The sequence below is a fragment of the Myotis lucifugus genome, unplaced genomic scaffold, assembly GCF_000147115.1.
Source record: "Myotis lucifugus unplaced genomic scaffold, Myoluc2.0 scaffold_170, whole genome shotgun sequence".
Lineage (NCBI taxonomy): Eukaryota > Metazoa > Chordata > Mammalia > Chiroptera > Vespertilionidae > Myotis > Myotis lucifugus.
This window is the reverse complement of record NW_005871218.1, coordinates 608326-634574: the sequence shown is the minus strand read 5'-3', so window position 1 is coordinate 634574 and position 26249 is coordinate 608326. Positions and strand designations below refer to the sequence as shown.

At 35.1% G+C, this 26249-nt stretch overlaps 1 protein-coding gene across 1 annotated transcript in view; it reads right to left on the bottom strand.

Moving 5' to 3' along the window:
• NAALADL2 (N-acetylated alpha-linked acidic dipeptidase like 2) overlaps positions 1–26249 on the bottom strand; it is a 1041900-nt gene that overhangs the window by 460434 nt on the left and 555217 nt on the right. Inside the window, 2 exon segments of the mRNA XM_023760057.1 lie at positions 5357–5476; positions 18996–19269. Coding sequence (XP_023615825.1) covers positions 5357–5476; positions 18996–19269 — 394 coding nt within the window.

Here is a 26249-nt window from a genome sequence, read left to right as displayed (position 1 = left end):
CCATATCACACCTGAAATAATCCAAATCCTTGACTGAAGTACTCCTTTACTTCCCTCTATTCCTCCTTTTCTCTCATGCTCTATCTTCTCTTTCTTTTTTGTCTTTCTTAACTTATACTATAAACTTTAGTTAGGAGAAACAAAGCGCTTGGCAGCATTTTTGGGGCCAAAATTGCAGGAATACATGGGGATTACTTATGCTGACTATGTATATGTAAAAATCAACCTTTCTAATAGATGAGGTCACTTGTTATGACTTCATAACATTCAAATGGTCAGTAAATGTTATTAATTTATATTATTATGTAGGTATACTCAAAGTGTGTGGTATTTATTTTCTTTAAGTAGTACCATTTACTCCTAATTTGTAAGAAACAATCTATTCAGAAGTATAAAAGCCTAACAGTTGTTTCCTACCTCTCATTTTCCTCCAAGCTCTTTCAAAATGCCTACCTAGATAAGCATGCTATGGATTTAAGTGGTGGTTAGGTAAGTTATACACTGCCCATATAATATGCAATAGATATTTAATATAAATAATATCTAAGGAATGTATGCAAAACTGTTTCATTAGTAGAAAACTATATTTGGGTTCCTGGATCATTAAAGTTGTAATTATAAGGATAAAATATATCTAAGGAAAATACAAAAATCTGCTAATATTTACTGATGTCTTACTATATAACAGTGAGTACTAGGAAGATGTTTATGTTATTTCATTTATAAAAATGGCAATAGCATCTGTGGATTTTTGTGTGTAATTTCACCATGCCCAAAGGCATAGACATGTATTCACTGTAACTTCAATACATACAAATTCCACTCCTACGAGATAGGGGACTGATAAGCAGTGTGGACACAGACAATGGCCTAGTCTTCACATTTCACTGGGATTTACTTGATGTCTAGCTGTCATGGAGTACACAGTGATTTTTTGTTATTATTGATTTTTTTTGTACGTGAAAATGGCTTTAAGAAGAGAGCCAAATGCTTTTATTGCATTTTATGAAATAAATTCCATACTAGAGTGCTATTCAGCAATTTGGGAATGTATGAGGATTATAGAATCTGTTTTACTGTGTCTCAGACTGTCACTGAGAGAAACCTACCTGAATCCATTATGACATGTAAGAGAATATTCTGTCTTAAAGCTTACAGAATTAAAGCACCGTCCCATAAAATAAACTGCTATAAATACAAAGTTAAAATAAAGCCTTCCCTCTAAGGTTTAAGCTTAAGGGGACTAGTCCAAGCTAGTCTGGAGACTTGGTTGGTTCTTCTTTGCAGCATGTATCTAAAAGCCATGTGCCTTTCACAGTCCCTGCTATACAACGTGGAAACTTTCTCATGAACCTCCTTCCTGGAGACTTAAGTTAACGTGTACACAGTAGTTACAAGGGATCTAATGAGATTCCCTCCATCCTGGGTGTAGACTATTTTTCTACTTATTTCAGAGAGACATTAATATCCCACTGTGCTCCCCCTTTGCCCTTCTTGCCTCGGATTCAGAGATTCCCTACCAAATCCAATTTTGAACTATGACTTAGAAACTACTGTACAGCTAACATAACATTAACTGTTCTCTTTACTCATTTTGCTGCATGTTCCCAGTACAGATGCTCATTTAGAATCATGATTCATAGTTGTGATTCATATAGAAGTCAATCCGTCCTCTGCCTTTTCAACTAACTGTATTACTGAACTCCCTCACTTTCAAATTTCAGCCCCAGAATATATTTGATGAACAGGTGAAGTCAGCTTGGCTGTAATCATGCTGTAGAAACTCATCTAACCCATGCTTTATTTCTCTTTACTTTGTGAATATGTATTAATAGCTACGATATCAGTGATTCTTCCAAATCTCTGGGAGAAGCCACAGAAAACAGAATGGAAGGCTAAAGAAAGGATGCCTTGATTCCTCTGCCTAGAAAATAATGCCAAGTTTGTAACAAGGCTCTCTGTCTGGAGGGGGGATTCTGCACAGAACTCTTTGTTAAATCTATTTATAGGCCTGTAACGAAGATAATCGGGGAAAATACACCAGGTTCTTAATAACTGTGTCCTAGTCTAGATAAACCACTAATTCACTACCTTATAGATATGGCCATGGTTTTCACAAAATATTCTCTGGAGCAGTCAAATACAAATAAAAAGAAATTTGTTTTTTTCTTAACCCATTAGCTACTGGGAAGAATTTTGACTATTTAGCCCATAAGTGTTGTTAGAACAAAATTTTAAATGCCTTATGTTTACTTTAATTTTTAAAGATTTTTTTTTACAAAATAGTATATGCACAACTATTATAGACCATTTAAAATTTCAGGAAAATATAAAGCAGTAGAAATTATTCATATTTTCATGGACCCAATTTATATAATTGGCCCCTGCCCATTGACACCATATTAGCCATTATTCTGGTAGGTTAAACAAACTTCATGGAATGTACTCAGGACAGTGTTACTTTGTTTCCCACATCCTTTTAAGTCCTTTTAATCCATGTCTAGAGAGGAACATTCTTTCCTAAACACTTAGAGGAAAACATCTGATTACTTGATATAATAAAAGGGTAATATGCAAATTGACCAAACGGCAGAATGACTGGTTGCTATGATGTGCACTGACCACCAGGAGGCAGACGCTCAATGCTGGAGCTTTCTCCTGGTGGTCAGTGCATTTCCACAGGGGGAGTGACGCTCAACTAGAAGCCAGAAGCATGGCGAGTGCAGTGGTGGTGGCAGGAGCCTCTTCTGCCTCCGAGGCAGCACTAAGGAGCAGCAAGCTGAGCAGTAAGGAGTAGCGAGCAGGTGGGTGGTAATGAGCAAGGCTCCCAGACTGCCCCTGAGGGGTCCAGACTGCGAGAGGATGCAGGCTGGGCTGAGGGACCCCCCCGCCAAGTGCATGAATTTTCGTGCACTGAGCCACTAGTTGGTAATAAAAAGTCTAATTTGAGCCAATTGTCCTAAGTAACTAATTAGAATGCCTAGTTGTGATACCATGATCAAAATTCTATTCTTGAAATTCATCTTCTTACCCCTCCACCAGATCAGGTCTGTTATTAGAGAAGGAGTGAACTCTGTTTTATTTTCTTCACCACTGACTAATGATACTCATCTATAAATTAAAAATAACCATAGCCCTACATCAATAATACTGTTATTGTAATGATTAATGTGATGATACATAAAAAGTACTTAGCAAAATATGTAGCTCATATTAGTAACAATGTTACCATGAGAAACAAACATGCATGTTCTGCTCTCAGCTCTGGCTCGCAGACCAATCCCAATACATGCACCATTTGTTAGATGCTAAGCAAACGTATCTCTTACCTTTAGGATTCTCAGGTGAGTCAGACACCAGTCTACTATGCCTCTCATACTGCAGAGTATATTCATTAAACCCTCCACGTGGTTCCACTGAAGCCCCAAGTCACTAGGTTTGCAGTGGAACTTATATTTCAACAAAATTACTATTAAAAAAATCCTTTCCCCCAAGTCTTCAAACCTTTCCTACCCCATATAAAAGTAAGGGGTTTAATAATTGCCTAACATGTTTTCAACTGTTTTGTTTGAAATATTGGTGTTGGGTAGCTCATTTTGAAAGATCTATTCTTTTATATATTAAAATCTCAGTTAAAAACTCCAATTTAGCATCTTCATCTTCTTTCTCTCTTTCTTTCTTTCTTTCTTTCTTTCTTTCTTTCTTTCTTTCTTTCTTTCTTTCTTTCTTTTTTTCTTTCTTCCTTTCTTTTATTATCTATCATCTATCTATCATCTCTCTATCATCTATCTATCTATCTATCTATCTATCTATCTATCTATCTATCATCATATATCTACTTACATGTCTACTCTAGCTACACCATACACACATGTATACATACACATTAAAGATTCAGGATATGAGATGACACTGACTGGATGTAAATCTTTATTGATTCATGTAATTAGCTGTTCACCTTTGAGTTAGTCACTTATTCTTTTTCTGCCTTAGTTACCATTCTACCTCAAAAATAGAGTTACTGTGAAGATTAGTGTGATAACACATAAAAGGTCCTTAGAATAATATGCAGCTTATATTACTAACAATATTACACTAACAATAATAACATAATCATTATTATTATTATAAATGTCCTCTTTATAACTTATTTGTTTGACTTATGAGAATTTCCACATCATTATTCTTCTTTGCATTGTAATTATTATACAGTATTCAGCTGTACAAATGTAACATAAATTTCAATACTTAATTGGATATTCTGTCACATCACTGGTCATCATTGTGTTTATCAACTCTGTTTTATTCCCCTTTAGAATATATTGATTGAACTGGAATTACTGGATCAAAATGTGATTATTTTAAAGCATTTAATACATGTTGACAAATTATCCTGTAAAAATTTATAGCACTGTATACTATATTTTCATGACCATCTTAAAATTCTGGAGAGTTATATATTATCGCACACTGATTTAGGTGTAAGGGCATCCTTGGAAGATAATAAAAAACAGGCACAGGATGTTCTCTTGCCTCCTTACAGAGTATGCCAACAGATTTCTGAAACTTTTTCAGACCTGGCAATTAACACAGCTCATCTAGGGTTGGATGAGGATAAATCCAATAGATCTTCAGAACCAGAGAGTTTCAGTGATATAACTATACTGACCATTATTTTTAATAGTAAAAGAAAATTAAGTACAAATGAGCAATAGTGGCTGTCTGTGATGGTGGCTCATTATGTGATACTTAGATCAAACTGCTTTAATTATGTAAATGTATCTAGTGGATAAGTGTTAATAAACTTCTATTTAAATAAGTAAATCAAGAATCTGCTTCTCCTAAGCATATTACCGTTCAATTAAATTCCTAACACAGTCAGTAAGTGTGAAGTTATACAGTTGACAAAACCAATCACTAAGGAGTATAAATCAGCCAGATACTAGTCTAACATAAAGAATATAGTAATTAGTCAGTTTTGTCAATAGATTAAAAGTTTCACATATGTCATAAGAGGAGGACACCATTATTCTCATTTTTAGTATTCCAGATAGGTATCATTATGAAATTTATGCCAATTTTATCAAGGTCTCACAAACTCACTAATGCTTGGCTTACCATATCTTCTGTATTAAGTAATAAGGATAACCACCTCTTTTTCTTAAAAATGTTAATTTAAAATGTTCTGTTTTGGAAAAGCCATCTTGCTGTGACACTCTCTGCCTCTCTTACACACACACACACACACACACACACATGCGCAGCACACTCACTTCACACTCACAGAGGCATATAACTGCAATAAAGCCAAAAAAAAATATTCATCCCACCACCAAAAAATAACCATTGGACCAACCTTATAAAGTAGTGGCAATTTTCCTAATTTCAGGAGTGCAATCTGGTTTGTTATATTTCTCATATTTTTTATCCTTTTTAAATCATCTGCATTTCCATAACTCACATCAATGATTTCAGCCTGAAAGAGAAGGGAAAAAAAACACACAAAGGAAAATAAAGCCCTTGTTGGAAGAATGATAGCAAATCCATTTGGTATGACAAAATCATTCCTAGGATGTGAAATGGTCAAGGAGAATCAATTCATTCTCTTCCCCTGTCCCAATAACCACAAACCCGCCCTTTCTACTTCTGTCAGGTACAGTGACTCTTGTGGTCACTTGAGAAGATGTTTGAGGGTCATGTTTGCTTGGTCATCTCCCTTCGCACGAAGTTACAGACCACCAAGTTTATTGTATTCTAGATTCGTATTTCTGGAATTTGAATCATTTTATAAAACACTGCAAGATTAATTCCCTTAAGGTTCAACTACAGCCATACCATTCTCAGGCTTAAAAACAATCCAAAGACCCTGTACTGTTATCCAAATTGAGTGCAAAGTCCATCATGTTCAGGTTGTGCATGTATCTATGTGTGAATAATAGCCCCTTGAGTTGTGAAGGACAAAACTTATACTCCCGCCTGCATCCATCTGGCATTCAAGGACTTTAGAATATGGTCCCAAACTACTACTATTTCTGTCCTAGCCCCCCCCCCCCATCCCAGACAGTTATACTCTACATCAATATTTCTCATTTTTAAAAGTCCCCTGTTATTAACATAAAAATGACATGACTTTCTGGAGATCCTAATGGGCATCTTCTGATATAGTTGCCCTTTCTTCCTCCTTGAAAAGCACTGCACTGAAGGTTTTCTCAAACACATATTCCTATGAGCCAAGATGATATATTTCATCCCTACTTTCTGTAATTTCCATTATAAAAATAGTTGTTATGCTTTTCACTGGAAAAATGATATTACAACACAAAATGTGCTGTTTCAATCTCCAGCATATCTACAAGAAGTGTTGATACGGACTTAGTGGTGTCAAGCAGTGAAAGTATGAAGAAGGAGGATCCAGATCTTGAAATGCCCACGGTTGTCAATTGGAGCTAATGCACTTCAGCCAGTATTTGAAAAGGGCTTCCAGAGAAGTCTCACTTCAGGAAAGAATTCTGTTTTTAGAAGAACATATGAATACCACCAAGGGATTGGTAAGTGTGTTAGAAGAAATATTTCTGGCATAGAGAGTATTTCCTTAGCAATTAATTCATATTCATTTGTAAGAACTTTATAACATACATTAAAACTCATTTCAAATGTTATCTGCCTGCTGAATTTTATTTTTCTGATGCTCAATTCTAATTTGAATCCAAGTTTCTGTCTCTCTTAACAACCCCCCAGGACCCATAAACTTATCTATGTTTCATTTTCTAGTACAGTGAAATTTTCTTAGTGATGGGTCCATTGTGTACCCATTCTCACCCAGGTACCCTGCATACACTGTTGACTTATCTGTCTTAAATTAAAATGATTACACCTTATAAAATATCTCTGAAAAGTAAAGCTGTACTTTCAAATGGATTTGCCAAGAAAACCTAATTTGTTAAACAAACTTCTGTCAGAATATTTTTATTATAATTTTCTTCCAATAAAAAATGATTAAATCAGTGCTTTATTAATACCACTTTTGAGTTTGCTGATGCCATTATGATATGCATATTTGTTGATTTAGGAATTTAAAGACTTGATTAAATAACTGATCACATAATACTAATACTCACATTGAAAAATGAGATAATTCATAGTTTCCATTTCAAATTTTTAAGCTACCTTCTAATTATTTGTGATTCACTGAGAGCATCTTAAAACAGGGCTATTACTCAATTGGTTACATTAAAGAACATATTTTTCTTATTTGAGAGAGTTTGAGGGGAAATCATACTGGTCTGAGAAGATGTAGACCAGTCTATGAGTTGTTTTGTTGTGTACATACCAGAAAGGTATGGCAGCTACAAAAATAAAAATTCTGTGAAAGATATTTAATTATTGGAAAATAGCAATAACTTGCATCAACAATGGCAGTTTCAATTAAAGAATTTTTCCACTCATCTTCTACAAATAGCACATGTCAACACATTAAAGCATTTTAATATACTAGTAATTGGGTTGTTATTTTTCACAAAAATATTCCTCAATACAGGAATTATTATATTATGTTATTATATTAGTTGATTTTGGCTTATGCACTTTGAGGTTATTCATTAAAAATCAGTAATTACAAAAGTCTCAATTTTCTGAAGGTATGACAGGTGAAAATAAAAATGTATTTATTGCTTTCAAAGGAACCAGGTCCTTTCTAAATGTCTTTCCTATTTACCTTCGAGCAAGCTGAAAATCACAGCTGCAAGAAAGCGCATTGAATTTTTCTTAGACACAAATCAATATACAGTGATATGATAAAATGTCAAGCCATTTCTTTCCACACATTCAGGTTGCAGCAATGTACCTCTTCTTACTGTATGTATGGTGTCTCTCTAGAAAATTGTTCACTCAACTGGTTGGACTACTATGATTAATTTACATGCAAATATTAAGAATGGAGTCCCACCCAACTAGTCTCTTTGGGGAATGTCAAATGAGCAGGAACCTAATGACCTGTTTAACTATTTACTCCATGTGCACCCATTGTCCTATTGTGGACTTCATTGACACATAGGAGAGAGTACTGAGAGAGACAGAGTAACATGGAACTAGTTCTGTTTTGTTTAAATGTTTTTTTTACCAAAGAAAAATATGAAAAAATCTCCACTTTAAATTTGTTTAAATAATATGTTAAATTTCAAACTGAGAACAAATAAAACAACAGAAACAATTCAGACAGAAAATCAAATATTTTATACTTGTCAAAACAAAAACGTATTGAGATGACAACAGAGAGGAAGATTGGTACACTTTAGAACAAATATTAAACATTAAAATATTGCCCTAGCCGGTTTGGCTCAGTGGATAGAGTGTCGGCCTGTGGACTGAAAGGTCCTGGGTTTGATTCCAGTTAAGGGCACGTGCCTGGATTGTGGGCTCAATCCCCAGTAGGGGGCATACAGGAGGCAGCCAGTCAATGATTCTCTCTTATTGATGTTTCCATCTCTCTCTCCCTCTCCCTTCCTCCCTGAAATAATAATTTTAAAAAATGTATCTAAAAAATAAAATAAAATAAAATTATCTTCTACCTATGGTAAGATAGAAGGAATCATAAATCAGACAATTAAATAAACATGACTAAAAATAAAAAATATTAAAAAGTGATTCTACTATGTCAGTGCTCCTGTTACCATTGTAACTAGCTAGTTAATATTAAAATAGGAAGAGAGCAAAGGGGAGGCCAGACATTATAAGCACAGTCCTCTGGGCAGCTTCACCAGGAAGCTGCAGTTTCACACTCCCCACAGAGAAGCACAGATCCATTCCCTGCAGATCACTGGGGGAAGGGGCCCAGCAAGGGGGACAGGTACAGTAAAGTTGGGTGATGTGGTCTAGCCTGGGGAACAAAGATAATTGGCTAAGGCGTGGAGCCACTGAAAGAACAGGAAATCCAGAAGGATTCATTGGTTAAGCTCCCAGTTAAGATTCCCAGACAAAGAAGATCTCTCGCTCTTGTTCCTCCTGTGCTCCTGTTTCTCCCTTGCTCCTTGACCCACACTAGCTGCCAAGTGGCCCTAGAAGCTGCATGGTCCTTGGCTATGCACATGCCACATGCAATGGGCTGCTGCTGGGAACACAAGCTCACCTGGCCAGACACTGGACGTGACTAGACTTTAATATAGAGCAGAATCTCTTGAGAGTGGTTATAATCCTAGCTCTGCTGAAGACAAAAGGGTACTTTTTTTTCCATGGCAAGACAGAGGGAGATGAACCCTTACTATTACATCATCAATAAAACTTTCCACGATACTTCATCCTCCTGTGTGTGTGTGGGGGGGAGGGGGCTTAGGAAATTCTTATTCTTGTGGCATCCCAAGAACCCCACTTCTGCCAGGAACAGGTGGGGACACAGGAAACACCACACCTATATAAAAATGGAGAAGCACCCTAAGCAGAAGCAATAGAAGACAGAAATGAATAAATTATTTCCTGTAATCAGCTAAGAACAATCATAGAAAATAACCAGGTCAGAGAAGTGTCTCTGGGTACATCCACCTGTGGGTGGCCTGGGCTCCACACTGAGGAATAATCCAGTGCCATGTTTTCTCTTCTACCTTGAAGTAGCAAAATTTATTCATGCTTAGGAAATGATATATGCTTTGGAAATTTTCAGATTTGACATTTTCAACCAAATCAATCACTCTGAATCCTCCTAGTTCCTTTCTAAGAGAGATTCTGAATGTACAGAATGTTTGAAAAGCCTGCTTTGACTAAAACAGTAATTTTCTCCTCAAAATTAGAAATGGTAAACTCAAGCAGTTCTCCTACTGACAAAATACATTATCAGAAGTACCATTCATCTCAATATAAGTTTTATTTTAGAAATTTACTACTATCTCATATAATTTAGCTTTTGAATCATCTTTAAATTAAAGTGCTTAGGGTTATTAAAAATGTGAAAATTCAAATTTATTTCTGATGTTTACCTTTATCCTTTCTAAATAGCATGAGTATATTAGTACTTATGAAGAGTGGTTAGAATTTTATTAGTACTTCATTTTCAAGTTCATGCAAGTACTTTCCATCATGGACATTATTAGGAAAACCACAATGCATTGAATCATAAAAACCATTGCTGCTTCCTTCCCCGCCCCCATGGCAGACATCACTAATCAATCATAGTTCTTCCATGAATCAAACTTTTTCTCTAAACATTATTCTAGCTAATCAAGGTCAATTAAATAGAGATTGGCATAAGGAGTGTGCTATATAAAATATATAATAGTTTAATATTAAATAATTGTTCATTTGAATAACTAATATTTAAACTAATATTTAATTATTTAAATTATTTAATAACTGAAGCAGGACAAGTACTATCAGTTAAAATGGACTCCTAAGCAATCAGAAGGGACATCGGCTAGTATGGGAAACTAGTATATGACAACTGAATTCAACAATAAGGATGAGAAACATGATACATTTTGCTATGTTTGGTTTAAGCAATCAGATAAAGGGGTGACTTGTCATACTTATCACTTTTTTTCCTTTAATAAACACTTGAAAAATATTTGCTACAATGATATACTAAATACAATATCTTGACATTCAGTAATTATTTAAGATATTTGCATTTTTTAAAAATAATATAACATGTACACATCCATTTAAAAGATAATAAAATTAAGTTAAAAGTATAATATAGAAATTTAACCAAAGTGAAGCACAGTTCTGTCAGGATTACATTTCCATATTTTAAGTCTATTGTCTCCAAAGTCAATAGAAAAAATCATGTAAGTTAGAAAACACAAATTATCAGTAAGAAAAAATAATTTTAAGTGGCCCCAGATTTAACAAATAGGCCCTTACAGAATATTTAGATACTCATTTGCATTATTTGGCCAACATATTAAAAATAAAAACAAGCCAGAATATCTTTCCCTTTTACCCACTTATATTGAACAGTCATTTTAAAAGTTAAAACTATATATCTTAAAAAGGAAATCATAAAATATATGTATAGAAGTAGGAAAATAAACAGGAGAAAACACAAATTATGGAAGTCCAAGAAAGTGTGGGTATTAAAGAGAAAAGTTAGTTATTTTCCAACCACATGGGTCAGGTTATATTTTAGTTTCTGAAGGTATGGGGAGAAAAATGAGTTAAAAAAAAACTGGCTTTATACTGTGTTTACTTTCTCTTGATGAGACATCAACAATAAAAAAGTCAATAAAGACAGTGACAGTTCAGAAGATTCCAGTTATGCTAGGCCCTAAAGAAAATATGGACAGAGTAGTTTAGAGGGATGGGGAATCATTTTGATAAGAAAGTCAGGGAAGACATTGCTAAGGAAATCACATCTAAATGATGAGAAGCCATGAACTGACCTAGGTGAACCTTTCGGCAGAGGTAAGTACAAACTCTGAGAAAATAAAGACCTCTGCAAATGAAACAAAGACATCAAGTATGTTAAGGTGTAAAACATGACTTCTGGATTTTGAAAGAGGAAGTTATTGTTTTTCTTATAGGGGTGGGCATTAGATAAGGATGGGTTTTCAGGAATGTATCAATGAAGGAACAACTGCCAGGTGGTACTCAACAGTTAGAAGGAACAGTTGAGATGTACAGCTGAGAGAGGTAATAGTATGTTGGTTAGTCAGCTTTTACCAAAAATGCAATAAGAAGGTTTGTAGACTAAAAAGAAGATTTAGCCTCATTTGTTCTATAAATCCTAGAAACAAAAGAAGTATATAGAAACTGGATCTAGATTATTCTTTCTCAAAGTGAGAATGGATGAAATAAATTAGTGTAAAAGTGATTAATCCTATTCCATTTACATTTTCACCAACAACAAGTGATGATGAGAGTGTCTGTAAATTTACCGCAATTCCCATTTAAGCTATTTACTCTATTTTGCTATAGTAAACTAAGCATAAAACTCTTAAAAAAATAATAACAGCAGCTCTGGTAAATTGCTCCTGAACTAAACATTCTGAAAGAACTCAATCATCTCCCCTGGGGTGAGATTGGAGAGCAATGGGGAAATAGGATCATTATCTTGAAAGTCTAGGAAGAGAGCTGATGGACCAGTTCCAGGTGCTTGAGGACAAAGAAGGAAGCTCAGTGGGTAATTTCTGCAAAATGTTCCAGGAGGTAGAAGTATCTCAGAAAAGTATATGCATGGGTTGGCAAAAGTAGGTTTACAGTTGTGAGGCTATGAAACACATATTTTATTCTTTTTTTATTTAATTATTATATTATTTATTTGTAACAACTATGAAACTATTTTTGCCCACCCCTGTATCTTATATACTGGTAATTTGAGGAAATTCTTGATCTTCCATTAGATTTGTCGGGAACAGTGGTTCTCAACCTTCTTCATGCCGCGACCCTTTAATACAGTTTCTCATGTTGTGGTGACCCCCAATTTCATTGTTACAAATTGAACATACTTAAAGCATAGTGATTAATAACAAAAACAATATATAATTATATATGTGTTTTCTGATGGTCTTAGGCGACCCCTGTGAAAGGGTCATTCGACCCCCAAAGGGGTCGCGACCCACAGGTTGAGAACCGCTGGTCTAGAAGGTAAACTCTATCTGATCATTGAACGTCCCCTTTCAGGAAATAAACAACAAAAAAACAGAAGGAAATTCCTTGCCACTCACCATTCAATTATTGATTTAAAAAAATAATAATAGTTTAATGATTTTTAGAGAGAGAAATGGAGAAGAGAGAAACATTGATGTAAGAGTGTAATATAGATGAGCTGCATCCTGCACCCCCCTTACTGGGGATCCAACCAGCAATCCAAGTGCCCTGACCAGGAATCAAACCAGCAACTTTGTGGTGCCTGGGACGATGCCCAACCAACTGAGCCACACCGCCAGGGCACAATCATTGATTTTTTTTAGTTACCTCTATGACTTTGGATGAAAGGTGTATGAAATTTGAAGTGGAATCTGAGTGCAATCTCACTTTCTACCCAATGGCATTGTTCTTGGTGCTGTCCAACCCACCTAATGCTGTAGCCTTGCCGTAATTGGCCTACAAGTCTTGTGCGATGTTTCTTTCTCTCTCTCTCCCTCTCCCTTCTCTAAAATAAATAAAAATGTATTTTAAAAAACTGAAATAGTTACGGATTTGACTACGGGTTGAAGATTTTTCTTAGGCTTGATAATGTGGGAAGAGTGGAGTAATCGAGGAGGGTATGAAGTGAGCAACTACAGGAGGAGATAAAGGCAAGAGGAAGACCACAGGAAACCCCAGCTGTTAGACAATTGGAAATTGACTAGAAAGCCTTTGAGTCTGTGAAAAAAAAGTCCATATTTGTTTTAATTCAACTATCTTTGCATTAAAACTTTTATTTTATACGCTTTTGTTCTCTTTCCCACATAAAAAAATGTAACCTTTCTCACAAATATTTAATTATGAACAATATGTTGTGATAGATCACTTCTTTATTTGTAAATGCTTCTGTCTAAATTTTAAATACTAGAAAAAGTGTACATGAAAATATATAAAATATGTGGCAACTAGTCCCATGGCTATTATCCTCAAGTTAGCAGAAGTTATGAATGTGAATATGTATGTCTATGCACATGTACAAGTGTGTATTATGAGAATGATTAAACTAGATTGGATTTATGACATGATATAAAAGAAAAAGAATATAATACTAAACTGTTTATGTCCTCTGTGCTACACATTTTCTATGGAGATTGTATAATGGAGTCAATCATTCCAGTATATCTTAAGACCATTCATATTCAGTAGACATATCTGTCTATTTTTTAGGTGAGGAAACTAAAGTTTAGGATGTTTAAATAATTTGCCTATGTTTTAAGTTAGCAATATCGAGCCATGGAGTTTTGTAATTGTTTACCTGACTGCCAGTTTCTCCCATTAGACTTCCAACTACATAGAAGCAATGTCCAAAGCTTTCTTTTTAACCACTTTGTCCCCTGTGATTGGCATCCAAAAGGCACTCAGCGTGTATTTGCTGAATGTTGATGGCTTTCTGCTCTATTAGGGAGACCCAGCTGGCTAAGTTCTACATTAGTCAGTTAATCTTTCCATATCAAATTAAAATATATAGGAAAACATTAATAATCATAGGACACTTTATTTAATAAATGATATTAAACTTATTAAGGCAAGGATATTGAAGGAGTTACTAATTCATTCAAGAGAATTCTTCCCGGAGACAGTGAAAGTAATATGACAGAATTCTGCCTTTTAAAATAATTTATCTTAGTGTATCAAAATAGTGCATAAACCTAAGGATCAACTTTTGCACAGATCTCTCTAGTTCTGAAGGGAGGTAAATCTTACATGCAAACTACATATTTAAATGCTAGCATTTTATGGAAATTAAAATATAAATTAAATCTGCTGGAAAAGTTACATTACCACTTAGTTTTATAAGTAGTATGCTTTAAATCATATCACAAGTAAAAATAAAAAGGCTGACCTAGACTTTTCTGTCAAATTACACTTAATTATGGAGATTCAGAAACTTTACAGGTAACTTTAGTCAAATTAGAAGTCTCTAGTCAAACACTGTCTCACTAAAATGTCCATATTTGTTTTAATTCAGCTATCTTTGCCTTAAAACTTTTATTTTATATGCTTTTATCCTCTTTTCCACATAAAAGATGTAACCTTTCTCACAAATATTTAACTATGACACTATGTTGTGATAGATCACTTCTTTATTTGTAAATGCTTCTGTCTAAATTTTAAATACTGGAAAAAATATATATATAATATGTGGCAACTAGTCCTATGGTTATTATCCTCAAATTAGCAGAAGTTATGAAATTATTTTGTTAATTCAGTGCACAAAGCTCATATCAGGAATACATGGAATTTGGGTAAAGGTATTATATGTATTTTTTTAAAATTAATAACTTTTATACAATTGTGTTCACAGCTATTTATCTCACAATTTTTCATTGTTGATCAAAAGATTGATCCCAAGAGAAGAAAAGAAAGACAAAAAAAAAGCAAAATCATTTTCAACATTGAAAAGCAGCTCCAAGCTTACATTTTCTGTTGGTGAGAAAGTAGCTTAATCTTCATACTCATACAATTCTATTCCACTCCTTTAGCTTCTGATATTTTTATCTATAACAGGAATCCTTCAGAGCCAAATGCACATAGCTTTGCCTTTTGCCTTAACACTGATAAGTTTGTTTTTGTTTAAGAATATTAAAAATAAAACAAGAAGACAATATTTTCCTAGCCATGAGAAAATAGACATCTGACTTGCAAGTTATTCAAAGATTCCATGAAGTGGTTATATTTTTACACTTTAAGACATTTTAACAAATTATTTGATGATGTTCAGATTTCATATGTTAAACTATGTCTTGATGTTTTACACAACAAAGATAACACTTCTCTTCAGGACCAACTTGACAGAATTTGTAATTCTGCATTCAAAAATAAAATACTTCTGCCCTGGATGGATTGGCTCAGTGGACAGAGTGTCAGCCCACAGACCAAAGGGTCTTGGGTTTGGTTCCAAGTCAAGGGCAGGTATCTCAGTTGCAGGCTCCATCCCTGGCCCTGGTTGATGTTGGAGGCAACCAGTCAATGTGTCATGTGTCTCTCTTACATGGATGTTTCTCTCTCTCTCTCTCTCTCTCTCTCTCTATCTCTATCTCTATCTCATCTCTCAACCCCCCTCCCTCCTCTCTACTCTAAAAAAATTCAATGGAAAAAATATCCTCAGGTGAGGATTTAAAAATAATAATTTAAAAAATTAAAAACAAATACTTTATTCCTAGTTTCTTTGATTTTTAGTTTTTAATTAAAAATATAATCAGAGACTTATATATAGTCTATTATTTACTCACAGTAGTGCACATTGAAAGGAAATTAATTAGAAGGTGGCCAATGGGGTAGGAATGGGGAAACAGACCTGACAGGCCTTGGAGTCAACCTCCCACTGTCCCCCCTCCCCAGCCGCTGCACCTGGGGTGGAGCCATGGCTCGAAGGTGGTTTTTGGAGTGAGCAGGGTCCCTCTGGCAGGTGGGGTTCCTCAGCCTGGACTGCGGGGATCGGGCTGAAACTGGCTCTCTGACATCCCCTCAGGGGTCCTGAATTGCAAGAGGGTGGTTCTCGGGTGACACAGGCTCCTTCCTCTCTGGTTCCAGGTGCATCACCCAAGAACTGCCACTGCCAAGTCACTGCTGCTCAGCAGCTCCTGCATTGAACATCTGCCCCTGGTGGTCAGTGTGCATAATACCTACTGGCTAGTTGGCCAGTCAGACGGTCACTTAGCCATATATATATATATATATATATATATATATATATATATATATATATATGTATATTCAAAGCATTTTCCTCCCTGATGATTGATATTTGTCATGTTAAACAGAATACAGGACCATTATAATCAGACAAGAGGGTAAAAAGTTTGTGCTTCCAAACCTTATGATAGATAGTTCTGATATTTTCCTAATTTACCTCATTTGAATGTGTCTACTTTATTCCACATAATAATAATAACATTTATAGAGTGCTTTCCAAGTGCCAGGCACTTTAAGTGATTTTTTATAATTTCTTTCCCACAACCACTTGGGATACTAGTATGTTTCCTCTTATAAAAATAAGAACATAAACGCTTACAGAATTGAAGTGGCTAACCCACAGTTGATCAGGAAGGGTGCTAGCCTGGGTTCTCTGAGGAATGGGGTAGTGATAAATGTGTTGATATCAATATTTTAAGCACAGTTAATGAGTTGGTGAAAATAAATTTCTACACAAAATTGCATTATTGGGTTTGTCTTTCAGACACAAAGGAATACTTAATAGAAAGAACACTCTAAAACCCATAAAATGTATTGGAATAAAAAGAAATCCCCTGTTCAAAACTAAAAACATGGTGGACCCAACCTGACCAACCCATATTAAATATTAATTGTTCCCTTTGCTTTCTGCATCTGTGTGGTTTTCACAAAGGACACAAGACATAATTGCACAGGGATTACGTGAAGTCATATATTCTATTTGTAAAACTGACTAGACATTGTCAACACTCACTACCAATGCCTTTAACAGCATGATGATATTATAGTGGGTATTTGCCTTTTAATAAAAATATAAATTACTGTTTATTCCCCGAAGCTAACCTCACTCATGCTAAATTATGTATGTATCCATTTTAATATGTATTTTGCATCTGACAGGACAACTCTCCTTAGGACCCTTTCACTGACCCACCTGTCATTATGATGGGGTAAACAATGTCACCTTTCCAGTGCACGATGAATTACAAAGAAGTTGCAAAGTACACCATCCATCATGCTGGCACTGTGCCTGTTTTCCAAGTAGATCTCAGATATCACAAATGCTGTTTAGACTGTTACCAAAAAGCAAAAATTGGAAGCTTATCCCAAACAGTCACATGATGAATGGACATGACAGCTCTTCAAAGAAAAGGGGCACTCCTCTTCTACAAATAACCTTGTCAAAAGCAAAGTAGTGGGGAGCTTTGCTGGCAGTCAAACTAGAATAATTTAGGAACTTGTTAATGGCTCTGCCTGATAGAAATTCATGCAAACACAATGTACTCAAAATAAAAAATTAGGTATGCCTGAATCAGCAGCAGCAACCTCTCAAGCTTGATTTGAATTAGGAAATGATCTGAAGGGATGCAGAAAAATTACTAGTGTTCTATTAATTAGAATATGTGAGTATCAATAATACATCTGTCTAAAACATGTACATAAAATATGCAAGTACTCCATATGCATGTAAAACAGTCACCTACAAATTGCTTTGCTTTTGAAAATCATAATACAACTAGAGCTTTAAAAATCCATATAAATACCTTATTAGATCCTTTATTGAATAGATATTTAAATATGTTTTTAATTGATATCAGAAAGAGGAAGGGAGAGGGAAGAGAGATAGAAACATTAATGATGAGAAATAATTATTGATCAGCTGCCTCATGCACGCCCCCTACTGGGGATGGAGCCTGCAACCCAGACACATGCCCTGACAGGAATCGAACAGAGACCTCCTGATTCATAGGTCGATGCTCAACCACTGAGCAACACCATCCGGGTTAAATATTTCATATATTAATCAGAGCTAATCAGAAGTTAGATTCTTAAAAATCGGTGGCAATAATGAACAACAATCAGAAACATAACATAATTTCATTTGTATTAAGTAAAGCAATCTACAGTTTTATAAAAGACTAAATGTACTAATTAAGTCGATATTTTTACATGGAAACAGACCACTTGCTATTTAAGAAAACTAGTGACCAGTTATATATTGTATCTAACTGGCAAATTGTCTTTACTACGGCCTAGGCTCTGTCCTCCAAGATTTACATATATTAGTCAATTTGATTCTCAAAACAACCTTATGATATTGGAAATATGATTAGCCACATTACAGAGTTGAGGAAACAGCCCTAGAGCTGAGATTGAAACCAGTCCATGTGGCTCTAAAAGCCATGCACTTAACCTCAATGCCAAAAAACCACAGCACCAAAAAACAACAAAAACTAACCCAGAAAATAACAAAGCAATAACCCACAGCTGGCCTTCTAGCTCAGGTGTTTTCCATTAAGAAAGTGGAAGTACTGTATTTCAAATCTTAAAAGTGTGAATAATCACATCAATTTTCCACTGCCTCCACCTTTATTCTTTCTGTCCATAGCAATCTATTAAAATCTGCCTTTCAAAAACAAAGAATGAAATGAACATGTACTCTATGTACTAAGGGAAATGTGAATGACACAGTCACATGTTCAACACTTTTGAATTAAATTCTTCTAACGTGTTTTCACTTTCCAAATATGACAAGTCAAGAGCCAGGCAATCCAAATCTTCCTTTTCCTTCCCTGGCATCTCCACACTGAGGACATTTAACAGTTACTTTTGTATGTTGCATCTTGCCAGTTAGTTCACTTTAGATGAAAGCTGCTGTTTTCTAATTCTATTTCACTGTAAATGACAGAGACAAATGGTCATATTACCTCGAGAGTTCCTTTGGCAGAATAGGCTGCGTATGAGGAGAGCAGATCTTGGCTGCGGTGAGTTCTGGCTTCTCCACCGCAAGGCTGGCCGTTAGCATGAAAGCATTGGCCGCTGCTGCTCAGCATCACAGAGCTGGGAGAAGGGCCTGGCAGACTCAGCAGCACAGAGTAATTTACAAACTGCACATCTTCTAGGCCCAGAGAAGTCCACTGAGCCTTAATTGTCTTTGAAATTTCTGTGTCATCTTCGCTTTTGTACAGTGGTATCAAATTTCTGAAAGAAATTTAAAAAGCACATTATAAAAAGATAAGAAAATCTTTATTCTTTTTAGTTGTGACTGTTTCATATATGAACAATTATTAATAGCTGTGGATATGAAAGATGAATGAGATGGGCCACTACACAAGAAACTCCCAGTTAGGTAGAGGTGATGAGCTTGCACAGAAATCGCACTAAATCAAAACAGAATGAATTAAGTTCTTAAGAATTAACAAAGCACTGTGGGACTGAAGAGAACAGAGTGATTAATTCCAACTAGTTCTTTTATTTGTTCTGATCCTTCTATGGACATCAACGCAATCCATTTAAAACTCAGTTCAAAAACTAGGAGTCATACTGGTTGAGACAGTTCTGTATTACTGTTACTATTATTTCATACTAGAGGCCCAGTGCATGAAATCGCTGCATGGGTAGGGTCCCTAGGTCTGGCTGGCAATAGGGCCAATCGGGGCCTTGCGGCTGCTGACCAGGGCCTTCCTTTGTTCTGTGCTGCCCCATAGTGGTCAGTGCATGTCATAGCGAGCAATCGGTCTCCTGGTCGAATTCCCATGGGGATAATGTGCATATTAGGCTTTTATATATACAGATAAAGCTATGTGATTAATATATAGCTGTTGCTATTGCAAATGATAGAGACAGAACTCTTTCTGATACAAATTACATGCCAAATTGCATGATGCTATGACCACAATGATATGCAATAAAATCAGTATATCATGGTAAAACCAACCACAGCTTCACAAACCAATATGAAATTAATTTTTGTGTGTGCATGCTGAAGTCTATATCTTTACTTCTATACCTATTTCATAATCCATAGTGATACTATATATTTTTGCTTATGATATCCTAGAAAAGAATCTGTTAAAAATATGTGTAGAACCTAGAACAGAATCAGATGAGGAAATTAAAAGATAATAATCCAATAAAGTTTTGTTTTGTTTTATGATGGAATTCACAAGATCACCATTTTTGCCTATATATATCCATATATATATATATATCCATATATATATATATATATATATATATATATCCTCTTATGAGAACTTTATTGCTATCCAAACTATTACCTAAGTGAATATTTGATAATCATTGTTATTTTTGTCCATCCATTATTTTTTTCTCATCCATACTTGTTACATTTTGGACCCTGCTTAGTCAAGAAAACCAAAATGAAATACTTCCAAAAATGGAATAAAAGTAAACACAATGAAAAAAAATACATACAATAGTAAAGGAAGGCATTGCTGGAGACAAAAAGTAGGTCTATTGACACAGCTTAAAAAGAAGATGTAATAATATACAATGTCCCAGCTGTTTTCTATATTTTTAAATGCTATTTCTATTCTTTTTTTAAAATATATAGTTTGATCAATCGTCAGTACCATGTAAACTTTATGGAAGAGGTGATTAAAGAATTCTATCGTTTTTATTTTTATTCTGAATAAGACTAGTGGTCTGTATTCTATTCTGTTTTTGTTTTTGGGGGGGAGGGAAGGAAGGTGAGGATTTTGGAGGTGTAATAGACAAATGAAATTGTATATATTTAAAGTATAAAACACGATAACCTGATATACATGTATATTATAAAATGATTATCATAATCAAATTAACACATCCATCAGCTCACATAGTTACCTTTGTGTGTATGTTTGTGTGTGTATTGTGTGTGTGGAGGACACATAATATTGAATCTCTCAGCAAAATTTAAGTATACAGCACAGTATATTAACTACAGTATCCATGCTTTACATCAGATCTTCAGAACATATTCATCTTATAACTGAAGATTTGTACCCTCTGACCAACATCACTCCATTTCCTATAGCCCCCAATCTCTGGCAACTAGGATTCTACTCTGTTTCTATGAGTTTAACTTTTTTCTTTTTCTTTTTTTTTTAGATTCTACATATACGTGATATTATGCAGTATCTGTGTTTATTGGTCTGGCTTAATGAATCAATGTACTTATCATAGTGCCCTCAAAACTCATTTATATTGTTGCAAATGGCATGCTCTTCACTAAAACTGAATAATATTGCATGTTTTATACCCCACTTTTCTTTATCCATTCATCCTATATAATAAAAGGCTAATAAGTAAATCGACCCAATGGCGGAACGACCAGTCTCTATGACGCACACTGACCACCAGGAGGCAGACAATCAACGCAGGGGCTGCCCCCTGTTGGTCAGTGCACTCCCACAGGGGGAGCACCACTCAGCCAGAAGCTGGGCTCATGGCTGGCCAGTGCAGGGGCGGTGGTGGGAGCCTCTCCCGCCTCCGCAGCAGCGCTAAGAATGTCCGACTGCCAGCTTAGGCTCGCTCCCCGCTGGGAGTGGGCCTAAGCTGTCAGTCTGACATTGCCCGAGAGCTCCCAGACTGCGAGAAGGTACAGGCTGGGCTGAGTGATCACACGCCCCCGAGTGCATGAATTTTGTGCACCAGGCCTCTACTTAGACTATAAACACTTAGTTTGATTTCATACTTTGGCTAGTAATTCCCAGTATAAAGATAACACAGTATATAGTTAATACTAGAGGCCCGATGCACGGAATTCGTGCAAGGGACTTGGCCCTAGCAGCCGCGACGGCTTGCCTCAGCCCTTGCAGCCCTGTCTTTGTCTGGAAGGTCATCCAGAAGGATGTCCAGAAGGTCATTCAGCTATTCAGTCTAATTAGCATATTACACTTTTATTATTATAGATATTATGTATACAACAATATGGTATCTCTTCTATGTATCAATTTCATTTGTTTTGGATATATACCCAAAAGTGGTATTGCTGAATCATATGGTAGTTCTGTGTGGTTTCGTTAATTATTTGAGGAAACTCCATACTGTTTTCCATAAAGGCTATACCAGTTTACATCCCCACCAACAGTTTAAAAATGTTACCTTTCCTTCACATCCTTGCTGGCTTTTGCTATATCTTGTTTAATTGGTAACCCATGTAGCTCATAGTTGTGCTTTGTATTCCCTGATGATTCATGAGACTGAGCATCTTTCATGTATCTGTTGGTCATTTGTACATCTTCATTGGAGAAATGTCTATTCAGGTCTTTGTCCATTTTTAAATTGGGCTACTTGTGGTCTTTTTGCTATTGAATTGTATGAGTTCCTTATATATTTTAGATATTGAAGCCCTTATCAAATATATGGTGTGTAACTATCTTCTCCATTGCATAGGTTACCTTTTTGTTGATTGTTTCCTTTGCTATACAAAAGTGTTTTACTTCAATATAGTCCCACTTGTTAATTTTTGTTTTGTTCCGTATGCTTTGGTTGTCATATCCAAAAAACTATTGCAAGACCAATGTCAAGAAGTATTCCCTTTTGTTTTGTTTTCTTTTAGAAGTATTTCAGTTTCAGGTCTTATATTTAGGTCTATAATTCATCTTGAGGGTTTTTTTGTGAACAGTGTAAAAAAGGAGTCCAATTCCATTCTTTTGCATGTAGATATCCAGTTTTTCCCACAATTATGTGTTCTTGGCACCTTTGTCAAAAGGAATAGACCATATATGCATGGGCTTATTACTGGGCCCTCTATTTTGTTTCATTGATTCTGTTTCACCACTCACTGGATTGGTTTCATTGATAACTTTATATCAAACAGATCATTATTCTGTTTTTATGCCAATACCACAATGTTTTATTACTATAGCCTTTTAATATAATTTGGCATCAAAATGTGTGATGCTCTCAGCTTTGTTTTTTTTATTTCACGATGGCATTGGTTATTCAGGATCTTTGTGGTTTCTTACAAAGTTTAGGATTGTTCTATATCTATAAAAAATGTGTTTGGAAGTCTTATAAGGATTCCATTGAATCTATAGATTACTTTGTATAACATGAATATTTTAACAATATTAATTCTTCTAATTCAAAACAGGATATATTATTTATTTACATATATATATATATATATATATATATATATATATATCCATTTTTTCCATCAATGTTTATTGTTTTCTTTTCTTTTTTTTTTAAATTGGAAACTAGTCCAACATTTTCAGATTCATTAATTTCCTCATTTATAAAATGAGTACCAGCATACATCTCTCACTGTTTCTCAGTACAGGTAATACAAAATAATGTTATAAAAGTGTACCTTTGCCACATTAGATGCTTTAGATAAGTGACAGCTATTATTATCACTATAGTTTTTTAATAAATTTATTAATATTACATTGTTTGTTTTTACTATAAAAACAAAAGATAAGAGCCATTGATTTAGAATAGTAGTTCTCAAAGTGTGTTCTCTGGAGGCCTCGATCCCCAAGACCACTTTAGGATATCTGAAAGGTAAAAGTGTACAAGTCTTTCACTTCCTTGGTTAAATTTATCTCTAAGTATTTTATTATTTGTAATGTCATTGTAAATGGGATTCTATTTTTTAAAAAATCAATATAGTTAGCTGTGTATAGAAACTCAACTAATTTTTATGTTGGTTTTATATCTTGCAACTTTACTAAATTCATTTATAAGTTCTAATATTTTTTTAAAATTGAAGTTTTATGGTATTCTGTATATAAGATCATGTCATGTGCAAACTGAAAAATTTTCTTTCTTCCTAGCCTATATGGATCACTTTTATTTCTTTTTCTTGACTAATTCCTCTGGCTAGAACTTCTAGTAACATGTTAATGGAAGTGTAGAGAGAGTGGGCATCCCGTGTCTTGATCTTGATCTTAGAGGAAAAGCTTTTAGCTCTTTGCTGTTAAGTATGATGTGAGCTGTTGGCTTTTAAGATATATCATTTATTATTAATGCTTATTCTATATTATTTATATTTCTTCATCTACTGAGATGATGTTTACACTTTATTATGTTCATGTGTTGTATAATATTTATTGATTTGCATATTTTAACCATCCTTGTATACCAGGGATAAATAATAATTGATCCTTTTTAACATGATGTTGAATTCTGTTTAATATTTCATTGATGAGGCTTACATCAATGTTCATCAGAGATATTGGACTCTAATTTTCCTTTCTTGTAGTATTCTTCTTTTTTTTTTTTAATCTTCACTGGAGGATATTTTCCATGGATTTTTAGAGAGAGTGGAAGAGAGAGGGAAAGACAGAGAGAAATATTGATGTGAGAGAAACACATTGATGGGTTCCCTCCTGCACACGCCCTGACCAGGGCCTGGGTCCAGGATGAGCCTGCAACTGAGGGATGTGCCCTTGACTGGAATTGAACCGGGGACCCTTCAGCCTGCAGGCCCATCCTTTATCCACTGAGCCAAAACCGGCTAGGGCCCCTTTCTTGTAGTATTCTTATCTGGCTTCGGTATCAGGGTGTTGCAGGTCTCATAAAACTACTTTCATTTTTTTTTGAAAAGTTTGAGAAGAAATGTTTGGTAGAATTCACCAGTAAAAACAATCTGGCCCTGGGTTTTCTTTGTTGGCAATTTTTTTTTTTTTTTTTATTGATTCAGTCTTCTTGCTAGCTGTAGGTCTCTCCAGATTTTCTATTTCCTTATGATTCACCCATGGTAGATTGCATGTTTTTCAAAATTATCCATTTCTTTTAGGTTGTCCAATTTGTAGGCATAATTGTATATAGCAGTCTCTTACATTCCTTTTTACTTTTGTGGTGTTTGTTGTAATGTCTTGCTTTATTTCTGACGCTGAGTCTTCTGTTTTTGTTTTTTTTTTTCTTCATCATCTATCTAAAGGTTTGCCAATTTTATCATTTTTTTTAAAAAAAGCTCTTAGTTTCATTGATCTTTTCTATTGCTTTTCTAGTCTATTTTATTTATTTCTGCTCTGACATTTATTTCCTCACTTTTGTTAACTTTGGGCTTACTTTATACTTCTTTTGAAGTTCCTTGAAGTGTACAGTTAGATTTCTTATTTGAGTTATTCTTTCCTACATTTTTTATAAACTTCTTCTTAAAACTATTTTTGCTGTATCTCATAAGTTTTGATATGTTCTGTTTACATTTTTTTTTGTTTTTCTCAAGGTATTTTTTCATTTTCCTTATGATTTTTTTCATGATATACTGGATGTTCAGCAGCTTAATTTCTACATATTGTTTAATTTTCTAGATTTCTTTTGGCTATTGGTTTCTAGTTTCAAAACACTGCAGTCAGAAAAGATGTTTGATAATCTAAAAATTCTTAAATTTGTAAAGACTTATTTTGTGACCTAACACCTGCTCTATCCTGGAGGTGTTCCATGTGTGCCAGAGAAAAAATGTGCTTGCTGTGCTTAGTCAGAATGTCCTGTATATGTCTGTTAGGTCCATTTGGCCAAAGTGTAGTTCACATCCAATATTCCATCATTGATTTTCTGTCTGGATGATAGATCCATTGTTTAAAGTGGGGTACTGAAATCACATACTGTTACTGCATTGATATCTGTTTCTGCCTTCAGATCTGTTAATGTTTGCTTAATACAGAGACTTCAAGGTTGGGTGTATATATATATTAACAATCATTATAATCTCTTGATGAATTGACCCCTTGGTAAGTATATAATGACCCTTTTTGTCTCTTGACAGTTTTGGACATGAATCTATTTTGTCTGTTATAAGATTGTTAGGTTTCTCAGTGGCAAAGGCTCTGAGTACACACAGTACTGGTCAGGACTGCTGGGGTTGTTGGTAGCAAAGGCTCCTGGAGAAATCCGGCCTTTTTTTCTTTAAAGGGTATGTTGTAGCCTAGGGGATCCCTCTTGGTGCCTGATCTCATTCTCCCTTTTTAAGTAGATTTAATGTACATGTATGTATATGTCCTTAACAATTCATTACTTCACTTTGTGAGTTTGTACCTTAATATGATTGGTATCTTATATTATACTAGAGGCCTGATGCACGAAATTTGTGCAAGAGTGGGCCTTCCTTCCCCCGCTGCAGGCACCAAGCTTTCGGCTTTTGGGCACTTTGGGGATCCAGGGCCTCTGCCCTCTGCCTCTGCCCTCGGCCCCCTACCCCACCATTGGGGGCTGGGCGGGCG